Consider the following 19,219-nt stretch of genomic DNA (forward strand, 5'->3'; position numbering starts at 1 on the left):
GGGGCACAGAGGATCCCCCAAGACCCAGGCCCCTCATTAGGAATAGCCTCCCCCCCCCCCCCCGGCCCCATAGGCTCAGCCCCCTCCTCCTACCTCAGATGGGGGTATTGTCCTCCGCCGTTCTTCCCTCTCTCTGCTCGATGTGGGGAAGAACATGGGGCCGTGCCTGGCTCAGCCCCCGCCTCCCCCAAATGGAGCCGTGGCCTACATGCCAGAGTGTTGCCTTTTGCCCAAAGGAGCCTGGTCTTCGGGCCTGTATGGGAGACAAGTGCCTTCTCCGCCTTTCTGTGTGGGTGATGCTAATTTCTTCCTTAACCAGAACTCTGCCCCCGCCGCTAATCCATTCTCCCTCTCCCCACTGTGACTCTCCCCTTCCAAGTCAGTGCCCTGGTTCCCCGGGCGGCCTGGAGGAAGATAGCATGGAGGAAGATATGATATGTCCCTCCCCTGGGCAGCCAGGAGATGGTGAGAGGGAGGAAGAACATGTGACCGTGTGAATAAAGTGGCATTAATTAAAACACTGAATCCGGGAGTCTGGCCTCTATTGTTGCTGCTCTTTTGTTCCTTTGCATCCCAAAACAAAGTTAGCCATACTGAGTTCTCTGTCCACTAAAACCCCGATAAGGACGCCCTTAGCAGACCGGACCCCTGTAGGAGCTACACACACACACACACACACACACACACACACACATATACACACAAACATACAAACATACACACACACAGCCAGAGAGAGCTGTTCAGCCCTCTCTCAGGAACATGGAGTTAGCCTTTATTAAGCACAATTGTGCCTGACCCTGTCAGGCACTTCACATATAGTATGTCACTAAATGCAACAACCCTGCAGGGTTGGTAGTAACCTTATTTTGCAGACGGGAACTCTGAAGCTCAACAAGGTTAATAAACTTGCTCAAGTCATAAACAAGCCCACGTTATTCTCAAGGATTCCAAAACCCTTGCTCATTTTAGTGGCCATGCTGCTATTATTTTGTTGTTGTTGTTGTTGTTGTTGTTCTTATGTGGAGTTTTTTTGCACTTCATCTAGGAAGAACAAGACCCAAGTATTCAGCTTCCCAGCTGTTGCCTCCTGTCGGACCTGATTGACACCTTCTCTCTACCGCTGTTTTCCAGAGAGTAGGAAATGCAGTTGGAAGTGCTGTCTAGGATGAGAAGAGATGGGTAGAGTTGGGGGCTGACCCGGAGCACAGGGGGATGGAGGCGAGAGCTGGGACAGTTAGGTCTGAGGTCTGTGGTCCACGTCCCCGCCGCAGCACCTGCAGTCCAGTGCGGAGACAGCTGGTGGAGGCCTCAGGCCTCTGGGGGGGTGACGTCACCAGGGCTTGTGTCTCGGGGTGAGTGGTCAGAGTTCCAGGTGGTGTCTGTGGACAGGGAAGTGGGAGCCCAGGTTGTTCCTGTGACTGAGTGGCCGGGGCCTGAGGTGGAGGGAGGGGTGCCTCCACCTGCTGCGGTCGTGGCTGGGACTTGGGGACGACAGTGCATCCAGTTGCGGGCGATATCTCTGGGATAGCCCTTCTCTACTCGAAGCTGCTTGTTGAGGCGCCAGTACTGTTTGCCCTTGAAGAAGTAGACGTGGCCATCCTGCCAACTCATAGCGGCTGAGAGCCGGTCTGGCGCTCCGGTGAACAACCTCTTGATTGGTTTGGGGTAGTGGCTGAAGTCGGTTCGGGCCAGCTCATCCCACTGCCAGTACCCGGAGCCCTAGGTGTGGGGTGGGTAAGGAAAAAGAGGAGCGTGAGGAGACAGCTTAGGGACCCCAGATACCTACCCCCAGATACCTACCCTCGGTCCACAGCGGCTGCAAAACCCCCTTTAGAAACAAGTCTTAGCTTCTCCGTGTGAAGTAGCCCACCCATCCTAGGAAGGGATTTGCCCTCGATTTCGAAGCGTGTACCTTAAAGAGGAACACCTTCTGGTTGACAGGCCAATAGAGAGCTGCATCCAGGTTGGGTTCCACCCTATTCAGCCTCTTGGGGAAGCCAGGAGATAACTTGAAATTAACGTAGCGCCACACCTTGTCTCCTGAGGACACAGAAGAACCAGTCCCCTCTGGCTTCAGTTGAGTCTTGGTTCCTCCTTTGCCCCCTCAGAAACTTCTCATCTCTCCCTCCCCTTTATGGCTTCTTTGATGGCAGGCCCTCTCAGATCAGATGCATTCATTAGTCCCTTTACCCTTAAAGAAGTAAATCCATTGTGTTCGAGGAGAGTAGACAGCAGCGTCCAGGTTTCCTGGGAGTCCCTCCCAAAGAGCAGAGGCTTGGAATAAGGGACCCAGCCCCGAATCTGTCACCGTCCACACGTAGCTCCCCTTGAAGGCATAGGTCTTCCCACGGGGCCCTGAGGGCAAAGATGTGTCAACAAATTGAAAAGACAGGGGTCAAATAACTACTTACGGTCATCTCAGGCAGGCTGATCATTCCCCTTCTCCCTCAGCCTGATTCCTCAAAAATTCATCCAGCTTCAGTTTCAGTGAGATGAAGGAGGTAGAGAAGGAGGACCCAGACTTCAGCCTCTCCTTTGTTGTTCCGAGCAACTGAGGTCTGGTCCACTTAGTGAAACTGAAGCCCTGCACATAACTGCTTCCCCTTGGGGGGACTCCCTTTCCATCCCCGGGGGCTTCCGAGTTATTCTTCCGTGCAGGGATAATGCCTCCTCTAATAGACATTCCAGTTAATATACACTGAGTGGCCAGGCTGTTATTATGATCTCTGATCTAATAATAACCTGGCCACTCAGTGTGTGTGTGTGTGTGTGTGTGTGTGTGTTTTAGAGGCCCGGTGGATGAATTTGTGCATGGGTGGGGTCTGGCCAGCTTGGCCAGGGGGAGGGGACATGGGCGTTTGGCCGGCCTGCCTGCTGGTTGAACTCCTGGTCAAGGGGAAAATTTGCATATTAGCAAATTATATAGGATATACACTGAGTGGCTAGATTATTATGCGTTCAGAGATCATAATAATCTGGTCACTCAGTGTAGTTTTCTCCATCTTGCTGTATTTCCAGGTGCGTCTTAGTGGCCCTTACAGCAACTGAGGTAAATGCCTTCCTGGCCTATCTTTAATTTGGCTCTGAGCCCTCCCTCCCCATGCCACATGCCTCTTTCTATGACCACTAACTCCTGCCTGCTCGTGCTGTGATCCCACATCATTCCCATTTGTCCAGGTCTCAAGGTCAGCAGGCTGCCATCACTGCTTGCCTATAGGCTGGCAGGGAAAGGGTCTCACCCATCATTATGGCATCCAGTTCACCACTGCAGGGATCTGGCATAGGACTGGGTTCTGTGGGCACTTGGGGCACAAGAAGTTCTGTCACTTCTTCCTCATCCTCTGTCTCAGGGTTCTTCTTGCCTGCAAGGTAATGCGATGCTGCTCAGAGAGGGAACTAGTAACTCCCGACCTCCTCACTCCTCCTTCGTTTGGCTCAGAGGCCCCATAGTGATGGGGAAAGGGGGTCCTAGAGAGTTTCCCTTGGTGGGAGGCAAGATCATATTGATATTAGCAGGAACATGTTTTGGTTTAGGAGGAAGAAGGTTTGTTGAAATATTCATTCTTCATCCCCAAGAATGGGTCTGAGGGGAGAGAGGCTGCAAAGCAAGGTTAGATGTGGAAGTGTCTGAAAATAGAAGTCTGAACAGCTGGGCAGGAGGAAGAGAAATAAGCTAAGCCGTTTCCCTCAGTGGAGGTTAGAACTGCCTCTTCAAACCTGAAGTTGCTTATCTGGCTGACCCTCATGATCACTCCGGGAAGGCCTACCATAGAGAGCCTGGATCCCCGCCACGTCATCTGGGTGCAGCTTGAAGTGGGGCCGGTAGCCAGCGTAGACGGGGGCCATGAGGGCCTGGGTGTATCGGGAGTGCCCGAGCCCCAGGGCGTGGCCCAGTTCGTGGGCTGCGATGATGCGAAGGTTCACCCCCTGGTAGGTCCCCTCGGTCCAGCGCTCATCCTCATCGAAGTGCACGCTGCCCAGCTCTGGGATGTCGGCATGAGCCAGGACCCTCCCTGGACAGAGGCAAAAGGTGGGTAGGAAAGAGGTCAGAGCTCCTGTAATAAACTTCAATTCCTCCATCCCCATAAAACTCCCCCATCTTTGGTCACTGCCTCTGGGATACCTCACTCTCTTCTTTCGGATTCCCCCGTCATCGCCCCGTTCTCACAGGGATGCCCATCACTCTACTGCGTTCCCTCCCAACCCCTCTCCCCTCTCTGCTCCAGTCCTCTCCGGGTTGTGCCTTGAGCAGGGTCCAAGGGAGGTAGGGGGCCAGCTGCTTCCCTTGGGGTGGATGGGCATAGGGATCTGCCTAAACATTAAGGTTCCAGAGTCCGTGGCTCAAGGAGACAGAGATGATCTCAGAGGTCTGTCTGGAGAGAGCCACGAGCGGGTACCTACCAGGCCCATCAAAGGTGTTAGAGCAGTACGGGCTTCGGCGGCCATGAAAGGAGAGGCGGATGTCCGCCCAGCCAGCCTGCACCTCCCTGAAGGTCAAGGGGGCTACGTTGCTCCAGTACTGGAAGGCCTGACGCAGGGCTGCGCGGGCCGTGCGGGGCGGGAGGGTGGAAGGCAGGTTCAAGATGCGGAAGGTCAGGTGCTGCTTTCTCCAGCGGCCTGGTTATTGGGCCAGGAAATAGATTAGAAACACAGATCCTTCCGCCAACCAGAGAGCTCTGCTGACGTCGTGCGCTCACTCAGCAGACTATGTAACAACCCTCCAGCCACGTGACGATCAATCAGGTAACGACCAGGTTACCACCCATCCGACACTGAGCTATCCAGGCTGCCCATGCCACGTCTGCCCGTCCCCCCTCCCCCAGGCTCAGGCCTCACCCAGCAGCAGGTATTTAAGGGTCTTCTGGTTGAAGGGGTCCTCCAGGCCACACCGGGGCTGGCTCATGCGGGCCCTTGTGGCTTCATCCAGTTGACCTGAGACCCGAAGCTCAGATGCTTCCTGAAAAGCTCTGAAAAGAGCAAGAAGGATGGGTCCAGCAAGGTAGGGGAATCTGGGATGACTGGGCATCTGAGGAAAGCTCGTTGGCTCCCTGCTGCCCAAAGTGATAGCTGAGAATCTCTGAAGATAATGGGTTTACTCCGGCATCCAGTTCTCATAAATTGGACTTTCTCTTCTGTTCCTTCCAACCTTACCTCCCCATCTCCAGGCTCTCATTTGGGTAAGGTTCTCCGTGTAACCTCTCCCCCTCACCCCGCCTCCACTGCCATCTCACTTGCTCCGGGGACATGTCCTGATCCCTTGCTCTGGAGACTCACCCGCCTCTGCTCCCACCTGAGGACCTGCCCTCTCTCAGACTTCTCCCCTCCTGGCTGGATACCACTCCCAGCCCAGCCTGCTCTGGGGCAATTTCATCCATCAGGCACTGCAAGAACAGTGGCTTTTCAAGGGATTGTGAACAGATGTGAGAGCAAAAAGAAGAATGATCCGCCGAAACCGGTTTGGCTCAGTGGATAGAGTGTCGGCCTGGAGACTGAAGGGTCCCAGGTTTGATTCCGGTCAAGGGCATGTACCTTGGTTGCGGGCACATCCCCAGTAGGGGGTGTGCAAGAGGCAACTGATTGATGATTCTCTCTCATCAATGTTTCTGACTCTCTATCCCTCTCTCTTCCTCTCTGTGAAAAATCAATAAAATATATATTTTTTTAAAAAGAAGAAGAAGAAGAAGAAGAAGAAGAAGAAGAAGGATCCGTTGGATCCAAAATATCAAAAGAAAACTTCAAAATAGAAATAAATGATGAGTTAAATGTCCACAAAAAGACAACAGCATGTCAACAACTCAACCCCAATTCAACTCAATTCATACTTTTGCATATAAATTATGCTTAATGTGGGTTGAGACTCAATATTAGTATTTGAATACCACGTGGAGCATTCAAAGGAGTTTTAGAGCCTCAGAAGACTCAATGACTGCTTCTCGTCTTTGAATCCCCATCTCACCCCATGCCCATCACCCTGACCGTCCTAACCACCCATTCCCTAGATACCAACAGTGATTTGGGTCAGGCAGAGATGGGTTTAGGGAGAGGAAGGGACAAGAAGAGGGAAAGACCTCGCCATCTCAACCCTGTAGGCATGTGCTTTCTGATCTCTCACCTCAGAGCCTCCGTGATATCTTCTAGCCTGAGGTTATCAGGTCCTTCTAGAGGCTTCTGGAGGTACCCATATTGCAAAAGGTAATCCTATGACAGAGGCAGGGGTTAGCAGGACAAAAAAGGGGGTTCGTCTCCGGGGAAAGCCTCTCAGTGACCTAACAGAACCACGTGGAGAGGAGGGGACAGGCATGGGGGTTAGAGGGGAGACCCCTTAGGAAAGGGGCTCCGGGGGAACAAGAGGAAGGAGTGGAAGGTGGGCAGGGACAGATCCCAGAGTGGAGGAAGGAAGGGGAAGGCAGGCGGGTTGACGGTCAGGAGGGAGGCTTGGATGGGCTATGGAACAGTTCCCCAATTCCTCCCCTGGCTGAGGTCCTTCGTGCCCAGGGGACTCACCACTGCTGCCTTCTTCTCTGCAGGCCCCAGGGCCCGGCCTGTGACTGTCATGGGAAGTAGGAAGCCCAGCCACAGCGGCCGCCAGTTCATGGTCCCACCACACAGGAGCTCCAGAGGCTGACTGTGGCCCCTGCCCTGGAACTTCTGGGAGCCTGTGGGAGCAAAGATGGGGGGCAGGGGGACTCTTGCCTCCAGTCCTTCTCACTTTTTAGTCTCTGGTCCTTTTTATAGAGAAACTGGGGGGAGTGGCAGTGGGAGGTGACTCAGCCCAGAGATATGTTGTAATTCACCATTAACCCCTGCCCTGCCAGAGGGCAGAGTCAAGAAGATCCCCCAGCCAGGCCCCAGAGTGTTCTGCTGCAGGTAGTAAGACTTTTCATACTGTCAGGGGGTGGAGGGGAGCATTTTATTTTATTTTTTATATATATTTTATTGATTTTTTTTTTTTTTTTTTTTACAGAGAGGAAGGGAGAGGGATAGAGAGATAGAAACATCAATGAGAGAAAAACATCGACCAGCTGCCTCCTGCACACCCCCTACTGGGGATGTGCCCGCAACCGAGGTACATGTCCTTGACCGGAATCGAACCTGGGACCTTTCAGTCCGAAGGCCGACGCTCTATCCACTGAGCCAAACCGGTTAGGGTTGGAGGGGAGCATTTTAGAAGGATGAGAAGTAGAATCTCTTCAGAGACTAGGGGTAGGGACCATAGTCATCCCCTGGAGCTGCATATTCCTACGCCCCAGCAACCTGGGGCGGCAAACTCCTCATCTTCAACCTCCATGTCTCCCTGTCTGCTCTGAAATGGGGACGGGAGGGCGCGGGGATGGTGAGGCTAAGAGGTAGAAAGAAGTTTAGGTTCTTGGATTTCAGGTGAAGGAATGAAAGATGAGGCCTTATATTTATTTTGCCCCCAAGACCAAGTTGGAAATTGATGTTTATTTGTTTTTAAAATATATTTTTATTGATTTCAGACAAGAAGTGAGAAGGAGAGAGAGGTAGAAACATCAGTGATGAGAGAGAATCGCTGATCAGCTGCTTCCTGCAGGCCAGCACTGGGGATCGAGCCCGCAACCTGGGTTTGTGCCCTTGACCAGAATTGAACCTGTGACCCTTCAGACCGCAAGCCAACCCTCTATCCACCGAGCCAAACCGGCTAGGGCCCAAGTTTGAAATGGAAATGCTCTTGAAGATGACTGTGTCTGCTTTCATAAAAAGTCATGATTTCAAGTGTTTAATGAGCCTGGGATGGAGGTAGGGTTCACAAGGGCACAAAGAAGTAAAGGGCAGGAGACTGCACAGGGAGCTTACAGATAGGGTCAGGGCAATCCAAGTACCTGCAATGAGGGAACCAGGTGCCCATCCTCAGGGTTATGGGGCTGTGGAAAGGTTCGCTGAGAAGGCAGACTTTTTTTATTTTTATTTTATTTATTTATCATTATTGTTGAAAGTATTCCAGATGTCCTCCTTGCTCTTTTCTTGTTTGTTTCCCATTGAGCCCCTCCTCCCTGCACCGGTCCCTCCCAAGCCTTCGCCTCACTATTGCCTGTGTTCTCGGGCTATGCATATAAGTTCCCCAGTCAATTTCTCCTCCCCCAGCCTTGAGAAGGCAAATTTTGGAGGCTGCCTATGAGCTGGATGGGGTGTGAGGGTACTGAAGGGCAGGGACAGTGCAGTCCTTGAGTAAAGTGTAGAGCTGACCCTAACCGGTTTGACTCAAGGGTCCCAGGTTCGATGCCAGTCAAGGGCATGTACCTTGGTTGCGGGCACATCCCCAGTGGTCATGGGGCTGTGCCGGGGATGTGCCCACAACCAAGGTACATGCCCTTGACTGGAATCAAACCTGGGACCTCTCAGTCTCCAGGCCGACACTTTATCCACTGAGCCAAACTGGTCAAGGTTTTGGCCATTTTTTAGTCGAGAAAATGGAGAGCCAAAAAAAGAAACATGACCAAGGACATGGAGCTCCTAATTGATCTGGCCTGTAATTGAACCCTACTGCTGACTCCATAACACATGTACACTGACTCTTAGAGCTATCTTGTTTTTGTGTGGGTTTTTAAAAAAAAATGTATTTTATTGATTTTTTACAGAGAGGAAGAGAGAGGGATAGAGAGTTAGAAACATCAATGAGAGAGAATCATCGATCAGCTTCCTCTTGCACACCCCCTACTAGGGATGTGCCTGCAACCAAGGTACATGCCCTTGACCGGAATCGAACCCGGGACCTTCGAGTCCGCAGGCTGACACTCTATCCACTGAGCCAAACCGGTTTCAGCTGTTTTGTTTTTAATTGACTTGAGAGAGGGAGAAAGAGAGAGAAAGAGAGAAACATCAATGTGACAGAGATACATTGATTAGTTGCCTCCCGCCTGTACCCCAATCTGGGATCGAACCTGCAACCTAAGCTTTTGCCCTGACGGGGTTCAAACCCGTAATCTTCCAGTGCATGGGATGATGCGCCAACCAACTGAGCCAAACCAGCCAGGGCTAGACCTTTGTTCCTTAAATGATTAGGAGCCAGGGAAGGCTCCACAGTCATTTATGCTTTACACAACATTTGCATAGCGTGCCAATGCACAGGGAAGTGGCGATAGGAATGGGGGGAATGGTTACTAAACTCACGTTCTCAGTAGGACTTCATTTTTTTTTAAAATAAACCTTTATTGTTCATATTATTACAAAAGTTCCTCATTTCCCCCCCCTCCACCCCACCCTCTGCCCTTTCCCCACCCTCCATTGTCCTCATCCATAGGTGCCCAGTTTATGTTCAGTCTCTTCCCGCACCCCCCTCCTCTCCTCTTTTCCCTGAGAATCATCAGTCCACTCCCCTTCCATACCTCTGATTCTATTATATTCAATAGTTAATATTGTTCATCAGGTTTTTTAATTCCCTTGGTTTTTAGATTCACTTGTTGATAGCTATGTATTTGTTGTTCATAGTTTTTATCTTTATTTTCTTTCTCTTTCGAAAGAACCGCCTTCAGCAATTCATATAATTCTGGTTTGGCAGTGATGAACTCCTTTAGCTTTTTTTTTTTATTAGTGAAGCTCTTTATCTGGCCTTTGATTCTGAGTGATAGCTTTGCTGGGTAGAGTATTTTTGCCTGTAGGTTCTTGCTATTCATCACCTTGAATATTTCTTGCCATTGCCGTCTGGCCTGCATGGTTTCTGTTGAGAAATCAGCTGACAATCGTATGGGTGCTCTTTTATAGGTAACTACCTGTTTCTCTCTTGCTGCTTTTAATATTCTCTCTTTGTCTTTTGCTCTTGGAATTTTAATTATGATGTGTCTTGGTGTGGTCCTCTTTAGATTCCTTTTGTTTAGGACTCCAAGTTTGAGCCCTTCCCCACACCTTAGCCTGAAAGGCGGATAGACTACAGCGGTACACTTACCACTCCAGGATGGAGGCAGGGGACTCCTGACTCCTATTGTTGCCCTCAGTGATGCTGGTCACCTTCATCCACAGAGCACTCAACTGGGTAACAGTGACTAAGTCCCACATGGCCAGTGACCAGCCAGGGAGGTCAGAGAGCCTCTGACCGCTGAGTCACAGAGGCCATGACTATGGAAAGGTTGATGAGCCCACCATTAAGGTTGATGCCCCCAGGAAATGATGGAATTCGGGAACCAGCTCATGCTCAGCCCCCTGCAGGGCTCTCTCTTCACCCTGCCCATCTGTTCCTCTCTTCCACACCCTTCAGTCCCTCTGCTTTTGTGAACAAGACATGAACCAATTGAAAGTGATAATAGTGCTTGCTTTGGTAGCACCTATACTAAAATTGGAACAATACAGAGAAGGTTAGCATGGCCCTTACACAAGGATGACATGCAGATTTGTGAAGCGTTCCGTATTTTTGAGGCAGCTGATCGATGTTTCTCTCTCATCGATGTTTCTAACTTTCTGTCCCTCTCTCTTCCTCTCTATAAAAAAAATCAATTAAAAATAAAGAAAATGATAATATTTTTCTGATTAAAGTTTTTTTTTTTTTTGTGTGTGTGTGTGTGTGTTTCTGAATAAAAGTTATTCATTGCTCACTGTAGTAAATTTGGAAAATATCAAAATAAACAAGGAAGAAAATGAAAACCACCAGTAAATTCTACACAGAAGAGAACTACTGATAACTTTGATGCAGTTACTTGGAACTGTGACCCTGAATTTGGCTCCAGCTCTGCCTGTCCCGGCTCAGCCCCTGGGAACTGGCTGCAGCGGAAGAGAAAGCGATAGAAAGTAGTGAGGACAATGGGGGAGGGACAGGAGCTGAGGAGAATACAGACAAGGAGGATACAAGGAAAAGGAGTACAGTTAAGATGAACGTGATAGCAGATTACTCCCCCAGGCACCTCATATAAGGAAAAAATCATCGGGATGTTTAGAACTGAGAGTGTCAGTGAGGGAGATGGTGGTTATCATGAAAGGTGACAGAGTGGGCACTCATGCCTCCGAAGACCCTGAGGGATAGAACTACATTCTAGACACTAAGAATCCAGGAGAGAATTGAGGAAAAGAGTGAAAGCTGCCAGATAATTTATTTATTCAAATCTCAGCAACAATTCTGAGGGCTGGTATTATCACCTTTTTGTAGAAAAGAAAAAAATAGTCTCTAATCTGTGGTTTTAGGTCACACAGCAAGAAGCAGCAGAGCTTCTGGCTCAAGCTATGATCTTTACAGCTCCTCCCCCCCCCCCCCCCCGCTTCCTCCTTAGGGGGGCACCCAAACAAAAGCCCCTAGAGCCAGGGGCTGCAGACAGGGCCTACGTACAAGGACTGCATGACTAAGTCTGTTCCCATAATGGCGTCATGACTGCCCTCTACTACCCCCTGAACCAGGGTGACCCAGCTCTTTTTCCCTCTGAATTTGTCATCTCTGACGGGGGGAGGGGGGGGGAGATGTGTGTGAAGGGTCAGAAGATGTAGTCTGTCTGCCACAAAAAGAGAACTTGATTCCATGAGAGGAAGAACTCCTGGGTTCTTTGGCTGGCTTGCTCTCTTCCTGCAATCTGTTTTCCCTTGAATGTGTATAGAAATATTTTTAGTTACGTATGTTGAACTGTCACAGGAGGGATTAGGTTAGAATCTGAGAGTATGTGCTAATGATCAGTGGCTATGAGGCTATGGGTGGAGGGCAAAGGTTTGTAGAGATCTCTAAGCCCAAGGAAGCCAGCCTCTACACTGTCACCCACCCCCTCTGACAGAGGCCCTCCCTGGAACGGCCCCGCCTGAAGGGCTGCATCCTGGTTTTTAAAGGGCAGCTCTGGGAAACAGGATGTGAGAAAAAGCTAAGTTGTAACTAAGTGAAGGCCAGTGTGCTCCTGATCAAGAGCCGTGGATTTCTCCTCAGGGAGTCGGGATAAAGGGAGCTTTCCCTGGCTGAATGGGGTTGAGTTCTCTCCAAGTCACTTACTCTGGAAACCTCCGTGGTTTTTTTTTAAGAAGAACCCCGCCCACACACATGCACTTCTTCAATTAGTCATGAGTTCCTAGAAGCCAGATGAGAAGTCATGGCTGGGATTGTGCACAGCTGGAACTGGTTAGTGACCAGGGAAGTGGAGGAGTTTGGGGATGGCTCAGGCTTGGGTCAGCACATTCTGTCCTCAGGATACACCAAACCTGGTTGAGGACCCCCATAAGGACACTTTCTGGGGGCCCTGCCTTGAACTGGTTCAATTGAAAGGACATCAGCCGAAACCAGTTTGGCTCAGTGGTAGAGCGTCGGCCTGCGGACTGAAAGGTCCCGGGTTCGATTCCGATCAAGGGCATGTACCTTGGTTGCGGGCACGTCCCAGTAGGGGGTGGGCAAGAAGCAGCTGATTGATGATTCTCTCTCTCATAGATGTTTCTAACTCTCTCTCCCTCTCTTTTCCTCTCTGTGAAAAAATCAATAAAATATATTTTAAAAAAGAAGAAGAAAAAAAAGAAAGAACATCAGACCCAATTCTTTTATTTTCTTTTTTAAAATTTATTTATTGATTTTTCACAGAGAGGAAGGGAGAGGGATAGAGAGCTAGAAACATTGATGAGAGAGAAACATCGATCAGCCGCCTCCTGCACACCCTCCACCGGGGATGTGCCCACAACCAATGTGCATGCCCTTGACTGGAACCGAACCTGGGACCCTTCAGTCCGCAGACCTACACTCTATCCACTGAGCCACATCGGTTTCGGCTCAGACCCAGTTCTTAAGTTCATTGGTTCTTGCCAAAGTGTGAAGAGGGCCAAGATCTGCTTCCCTTCTCCAATTCACAGAAAAGGGTGTTATCCCACAAGACTCCCCTGGAGATTGCTGTAGCTTCTGCTGGTGGACCCATAACCCAGCAGAGTGTGAAAGGGATGCATGAAGGAATAAATTCTAGTCTTGGAAACAAGGAAGGGAATAAAGAAATCTGGGATGATAGGGAAATGGTGGTTGCAGGCATTTTTGCTCCTTCTGGGAATGACAGCCTTTTCTTAAAGACAAAACAAAACACACACACACACACACACACACACACACACACACACAAACTGGCCCTGACTGGTTTGGCTCAGTGGATAGAGCGTCGACCTGTGGACTGAGAGATCGCGGGTTCGGTTCTGGTCGGGGGCATGTGCCTTGGTAGTGGGCACATCCCCAGTGGGAGATGTGCAGGAGGCAGCTGATCAATGTTTCTCTCTCATCGATGTTTCTATCATAGTTCACTATCCCTCTCCCTTCCTCTCTGTAAAAAATAAATTATATATATATATATATATATATTTTTTTTTTTTTTTAAATAAAGTGCCAGAGGGGCACAATTCCAGTTTGAGCTTGAGCTGCATGCAGTTTTGGCATAATGAGCACCACCCTCAGCTATGAAAAACATTTCTGAAATGGGAAAGAGGAAAAGATAGCTAAGGTAGAAGATCATTGATCCTAAGACCATACTCTCAGATTTTTTTTTTTTTTTATCCAGAAGCTAATCTTAAGGATATATGTGTTAGCTTATTGCTAATTTTTGTAAGACCCATGAGAGAGAGAGAGAGAGAGAGAGAGAGAGAGCGAGCGAGCGAGCAGGAGCACACGCAAACATGCACACTTTATTGCAGAAGTGATATTCTGTTGTAAAAAAATAAAAATAAAAATGAGATAACTGTCCTCCTGCTTTCAAAAGGGAAGAGCCAGATATTGATGGGATCAGAGCACACTGGGAGAAAGAGTTAAGAGATCTTTGAAGACCAAGAGCTGAAACAGTTGAAAAACAATCCATTTGATCACTGGCCACAACACAAGGCTGACCATTGACCATTGGTGGTCAATAACATCAGAAAGAATGGATCAGCAAGGGTGTTAATGGTGATACCCAGTGGCAAAAAGGAAATTAAAAAAAGCAAGTGAAAAAGGCAATCAGAATGGGGAGCTGAAGGAGCATGGAAAACCAAACCCAGCTTGGGTTAAGGTCATGTGTTGAGGGCAAATCAAGAGTTCTATTTTGGCTAGCAGACAGTGAATCAGTACAGCATTGGCAACAGTTGTATTCATCCATCATTCATCGCTTCACTAACTGAATCTGCCAGTGCTTCTTAAGCTTCTCTGACAAAGTTCCTCTGGTAGATTATGAAAATGTATACTCAGAGGGTAGATGTGAGTATATAACTGTGATGGTCACTTCTTTCAGGTACATGTCCATTCATAGTGATTACTCCTCTGTTCCCCTTCCACAGGATCAAATGGGTGGCTTCCAGCAGCCATGTTTATGGCACCTAAAACTCAATATATAATTCTAGGTTGATAGTTTTTTCTTATTTGAGTACTTTAAACTGTCTTCTGGTCTCTATAGTTTCTGGGGAGAAGTCCATGGTAATTCAAATCATTGCTCCTCTGTATGTAATGTGTCCTTTTTTTCTGACTGTTTTCAAGATTGGTTCTAATTTTTGGTTTTCAACAGTTTGACTGTGATGTGCTTAAATGTGGTTTGCTGAACTTTTTTTTAAAAAACAATATATTTTATTTATTTTTTACAGAGAGGAAAGGAGAGGGAGAGAGAGTTAGAAACATAGATGAGAAACATTGATCAGCTGCCTCCTGCACACTCCCTACTAGAGGGAGTGTGCCCTTGACTGGAATCGAACCTGGATGCTCTATCCACTGAGCCAAACTGGTCAGGGCTGAACTTCTTTTAACTGAAAATTATGTCTTTCACCAAACATGCGAAGTTTTTCAGTCATTATTTTTTCAGTCTTTTCTGCCCCATTCTTTCTTTCCTTTCCTTCTGTGCCTCTAATTACATATATGTATATTAGATTTCTGATATTGACCTACAGTTTTCTGAAGTTCTGTTCATATTTTTCAATCTTTAAAGAATATATATGTTCTTGCCCTAACCAGATTGCTCAGTGGTTAGCGTGTTGGCTTGAACTCGAAAGGTCAGAGGTTCAATCCCTGGCCCAGGTCAGGGCATGTGCAGGAGGCAACTAATTGATGTCTCTCTCATATCGATGTTTCCCTCTGTCTTTCCCTCTCTCTCCCCACTCTCCCTAAAAATCTAAGGTAAAATATCCTCCGCTGTGGATTAACAGCAGCAACAAAAAGTGTTTGCTGAACTTAATAAAATTCCATGACTTGTTGCTTTCCCAAGAGATCCTTTAATATTTCCTCTCTCTCCTCCTATCAACCAATTACATTACCTGCACTCAGCCAATTACTCATTTTGGAGTATAACTTCCATCGATTCTATGTTTAACATCTTCTTTGACCTCCAAGAGAGAACAAAATGCATTCCTTTTGTTTCGAGAGACAGCAATATTGACTAAAAATTGTACTATCTGAATCCCAGATTCTCTAACTTCCTCAGTTTGTAAGACTAGGTTATAGTTGCAGAGGGAGGGAGATCTAGGTGCCCTCTCCTGGGTTATCTCAAAACAAGTTGGAGTTGAGGGACAAGATCATTTGCAAATATTGGCCCCTCGTAGTACCACCTAGTGGACAATAAGAAACTAACACATGGGTTCTGAGCCCATGAGGGTAAATGGCCAGTCCTAAAATAACTCACTTCTAGATCTTTAGAATCTTTGCTATTTATACATTAGAAGGGAATCATCTGCAATGAGGAAAGAAATTCCAAATAAATCATAATATAGCTTCAGGAGTAAACAGAAAGGCAGGGAGGAATTTACTTTATCAGAGCAAATAAGGGTCTATTGGGGAAATAATTAAACTAATGTCTTTCTAGCCCACCCACCTCACACACACAGACCGGAGGAGAGTGTGTGATGCTTTAGCCCTTCAGCATTGATGTTATTGGTGGCTTTCAAATGTATTTTCCTACAAACCAAGGTAAGGAATATTTCTTCTGAAACAAAAGTATCACGAGACATATTTACCCTTATTAAGCATCAGTACATGCCCTTAACCGGAATTGAACCTGGGATCCTTCAGTCTGCAAGCTGACGCTCTATCCACTGAGCCAAACCGGTCAGGGCTCTTTTAAAAAAATAAAGAAAAAAAAGAATATATATTATCATTATTTTTTAATATATTTTATTGATTTTGTACAGAGAGGAAGGGAGAGAGATGGAGAGTTAGAAACATCGATGAGAGAAAGTCATCGATCAGCTGCCTCTTGCACACCCCCCACTGGGGATATGCCCGCAACAAAGGTATTCAATACATGCCTTTGACCGGAATCGAACCCGGGACCCTTCAGTCCCCAAGCCGACACTCTATGCATTGAGCCAAACCGGTCTCGGCAGAATATATATTATTGATTTCAGAGAAGAAGAGAGACATAGAAACATCAATGAGAGAGAATCATTGATCAGCTGCCTCCTGCACATCCCCTACTGGGAATCGAGCCCACAACCCGGGCATGTGCCTTTGAATGAAATTGAACCTGGGACCCTTTAGTCTGCAGGTCGACGCTTTATGCACTGAGCCAAACCAGTTAGGGCATCCCTGCCTTTCTTTCTTTCTTTTTAAAAAAATATATTCTATTGATTTTTTTTACAGTGAGGAAGAGAGAGGGATAGAGAGTTAGAAACATCAATAAGAGAGAAACATCGATCAGCTGCCTCTTGCACACCCCCTACTGGGGATGTGCCAGCAACCAAGGCACATGCCCTTGACAGGAATAGAACCTGGGACCTTTCAGTCCGCAGGCCGATGCTCTATCCACTGAGCCAAACTGGTTTCAGCATCCCTGCCTTTCTTGAGATACAAGTCAAGATCTTCTTCAAAATCCAATTCCACCATTAAGCCTCTCCACACCTTAAATCAATATAAATTGTTTCTTCTTAGCTCTCCCTCAACACATTGCTGATACCTCTACCATAGAACTTAATTAAATCTGTCAAGCACTTAACTTGTGACTTGCATGACTTAACTTTTTTAAATGAAGGTTCTACAATGTATTCATAATTGCATCCCTTCCAACTAGCAAAATGACTGATAGAGCCCAACAAATAACAAAATAAACATGAATCAAACCACTCAAGACCCAGGGAATTTAAAGGTATATGAAGTGAATCCTTTTGCAAATCATTATTTGTTTTGCAAAACAAATAATGATTTTAAAAGAAAGTATAGATTTCTCAAAAACGTCTGAACTTACAAAGCATCAAACTCCATCTAAGCCCGTTAAACCGTATTGATGAAGTCCTTATAATTGTGGAGAGGTCCTACACAGAGAGCTCAGGCTTTTGGTCTCACTCAAGTCCTCAACTTTTTGGCAAAGCACAGATTATCCCTCCTCTTCTGTTTCTCCATGTGGCTTGTACCCTCATTCCCTTAGTCAAATATCTGGGATGCAGTGATGTTAAACACAATCCCAGGGCTTGAGGCACCCCTGATTGAGGAGGAGGAGGAGCTAACAAATAAACAAGAATGGCAATATAATGTACAGTGGTGCCTCGCATAAAGAACGCCTCGCACAGCGAACGCTGCACACAACGAACTTCATTTCATGATTCATACAACGAACTTCGTTTCACACAACGAAGTCGCCCGAGCTTCCACGACCGCTTCGCCCGAGCTTCCACGATCGCTGCCGATGTATTGCATCCTTCCGCACAGGCACTGCAGGCAGTCGTTAGTCACTGCGCTTAACTTAAGCACGTATCGCGGCAATCGTTCTTCATTACGAATTAAATCACGCACGTATCATGGCAGTCGTCCTTTTAAGTTAAACTCAATATTTTTTTTATATCATGGCTTCTAAAAAAAGCAGGAAGGTGATTTCTGTTGAAATGAAACAGGAAATAATTAGAAGGAGTGAATGTGGGGTAAAACAGTGTGACCTCGTCAAAGAGTTTGGCCTCAGCAAGACCACCATTTTCACCATTTTGACAAATAAGGATGCAATCAAATCAGCCAAAGTAGCCAAAGGAGTATCAAAACTATTTCATGAAAAACATAGGTCTTCAATCCACGAGGAAATGGAGAGGCTATTAGCGATTTGGATTAAGGACAGGCAGGTGAAAGGTGACGTAACAACCCAAGATATTATCTGTCACAAAGCCAAGAGAATTTATGACGATCTAAAGAAAAACGTCCTTGGAAGTAGCAGCAATCAAGATAATGAAGAAGAATTCAAAGCCAGCAGGGGGTGGTTTTTTAGATTTAAGAAAAGGTGTGGAATCCACAGTGTTACTATGCATGGTGAGGCTGGCAGTGCTGACAAGAAAGAAGCAGAAAAGTTCTCTATTAACTTTCAAAAATGTATTAAGGATGAAGGATACTGCCCACAACAAGTGTTCAATGCCAATGAAACGGGTCTTTTCTGGAAAAGAATGCCGAGCAGAACCTTCATTACAAAAGAGGAGAAGAAATTGCCAGGACACAAAGCCATGAAGGACAGACTTACCCTTATGTTTTCGTCTAATGCCAGCGGAGACCTCAAGATCAAACCTCTATTGGTATATCACTCTGAAAATCCAAGAATTTTCAAGAAAAATAACGTTATTAAGTCCAAACTGCCCGTCCATTGGAAGTCCAATCAAAAAGCCTGGGTGGCCGAGACCGGTTTGGCTCAATGGATAGAGCGTCGGCTTGGGGACTGAAGGGTCCCGGGTTCGATTCCGGTCAAGGGCATGTACCTTGGTTGCGGGCATATCCCCAGTAGGGGTTGTGCAAGAGGCAGCTGATCGATGACTCTCTCATTGATGTTTCTAGCTCTCTATCTCTCTCCCTCCTTCTCTGTACAAAATCAATAAAATATATATATATATTAAAAAAAAAAAAAAAAAAAAAAAAAAAAAGCCTGGGTGACCCAAGTTACGTATCTTCAACTAATGGATTCTGGAAACCTTTGCTCCTGCCGTGAAGAAATTCTTGCTGGAAAAAGAACTGCCGCTCAAAGCCCTTCTGATACTTGACAATGCCCCTTCTCACCCAAAAGACCTAGAGGAAATATTGCAGGAAAATTATCCTTTTATCAAGGTGCAGTATTTGCCACCAAACACCACATCCATTCTTCAGCCAATGGATCAGCAAGTTATTGCGAACTTTAAAAAACTCTACACTAGAGCCCTCTTTAATAAGGTGTTTGAAGAATGCGAGTTTGGTGGAGACAATATGACTGTCTGAAAGTTTTGGAAGGAGAAATTTGATGTCCTTATGGCAATACGACTTATACAGAAGGCCTGGGAAGAAGTGTCACAAAGGACCCTCATTTCTGCTTGGAAGATGCTTGTGCCTTCGTGGACCCAGGAAGAAGCAGTAGTTGATGACACAGAAGTGGTGAAGGACATCATCACA

General features: G+C 47.2%; 1 protein-coding gene and 1 non-coding gene across 3 annotated transcripts; one reads left to right on the forward strand and one right to left on the reverse strand.

Moving 5' to 3' along the window:
* Positions 1–758: 758 nt before the first annotated feature.
* Positions 759–6,732, reverse strand: MMP19 (matrix metallopeptidase 19). 2 transcript variants are annotated; one of them, XM_036458344.2, is made up of 9 exons: positions 6,508–6,732; positions 6,116–6,201; positions 4,840–4,970; positions 4,405–4,620; positions 3,771–4,016; positions 3,243–3,365; positions 2,194–2,358; positions 1,916–2,043; positions 759–1,722 (listed from the first exon to the last, which is right to left on the reverse strand). In XM_036458344.2, exons 1-9 carry the CDS (start codon positions 6,595–6,597, stop codon positions 1,312–1,314), a joined length of 1,596 nt encoding a protein of 531 aa, XP_036314237.1. In that variant the 5' UTR covers positions 6,598–6,732; the 3' UTR covers positions 759–1,311. The 2 variants fall into 2 exon arrangements, with proteins under 2 accessions (XP_036314237.1, XP_045444017.1); XM_045588061.1 differs by lacking the exon at positions 6,116–6,201 and having other exon boundaries at positions 6,508–6,629.
* A 3,529-nt stretch (positions 6,733–10,261) lies between these two features.
* On the forward strand, positions 10,262–10,368 carry LOC118730946. Its single transcript, XR_004991673.1, has one exon. It is a non-coding gene; the product is annotated as a U6 spliceosomal RNA (small nuclear RNA).
* The last annotated feature ends 8,851 nt before the right edge of the window (positions 10,369–19,219 follow it).

The sequence above is a fragment of the Pipistrellus kuhlii genome, unplaced genomic scaffold, assembly GCF_014108245.1.
Source record: "Pipistrellus kuhlii isolate mPipKuh1 unplaced genomic scaffold, mPipKuh1.p scaffold_m20_p_3, whole genome shotgun sequence".
NCBI classification, from domain to species: domain Eukaryota; kingdom Metazoa; phylum Chordata; class Mammalia; order Chiroptera; family Vespertilionidae; genus Pipistrellus; species Pipistrellus kuhlii.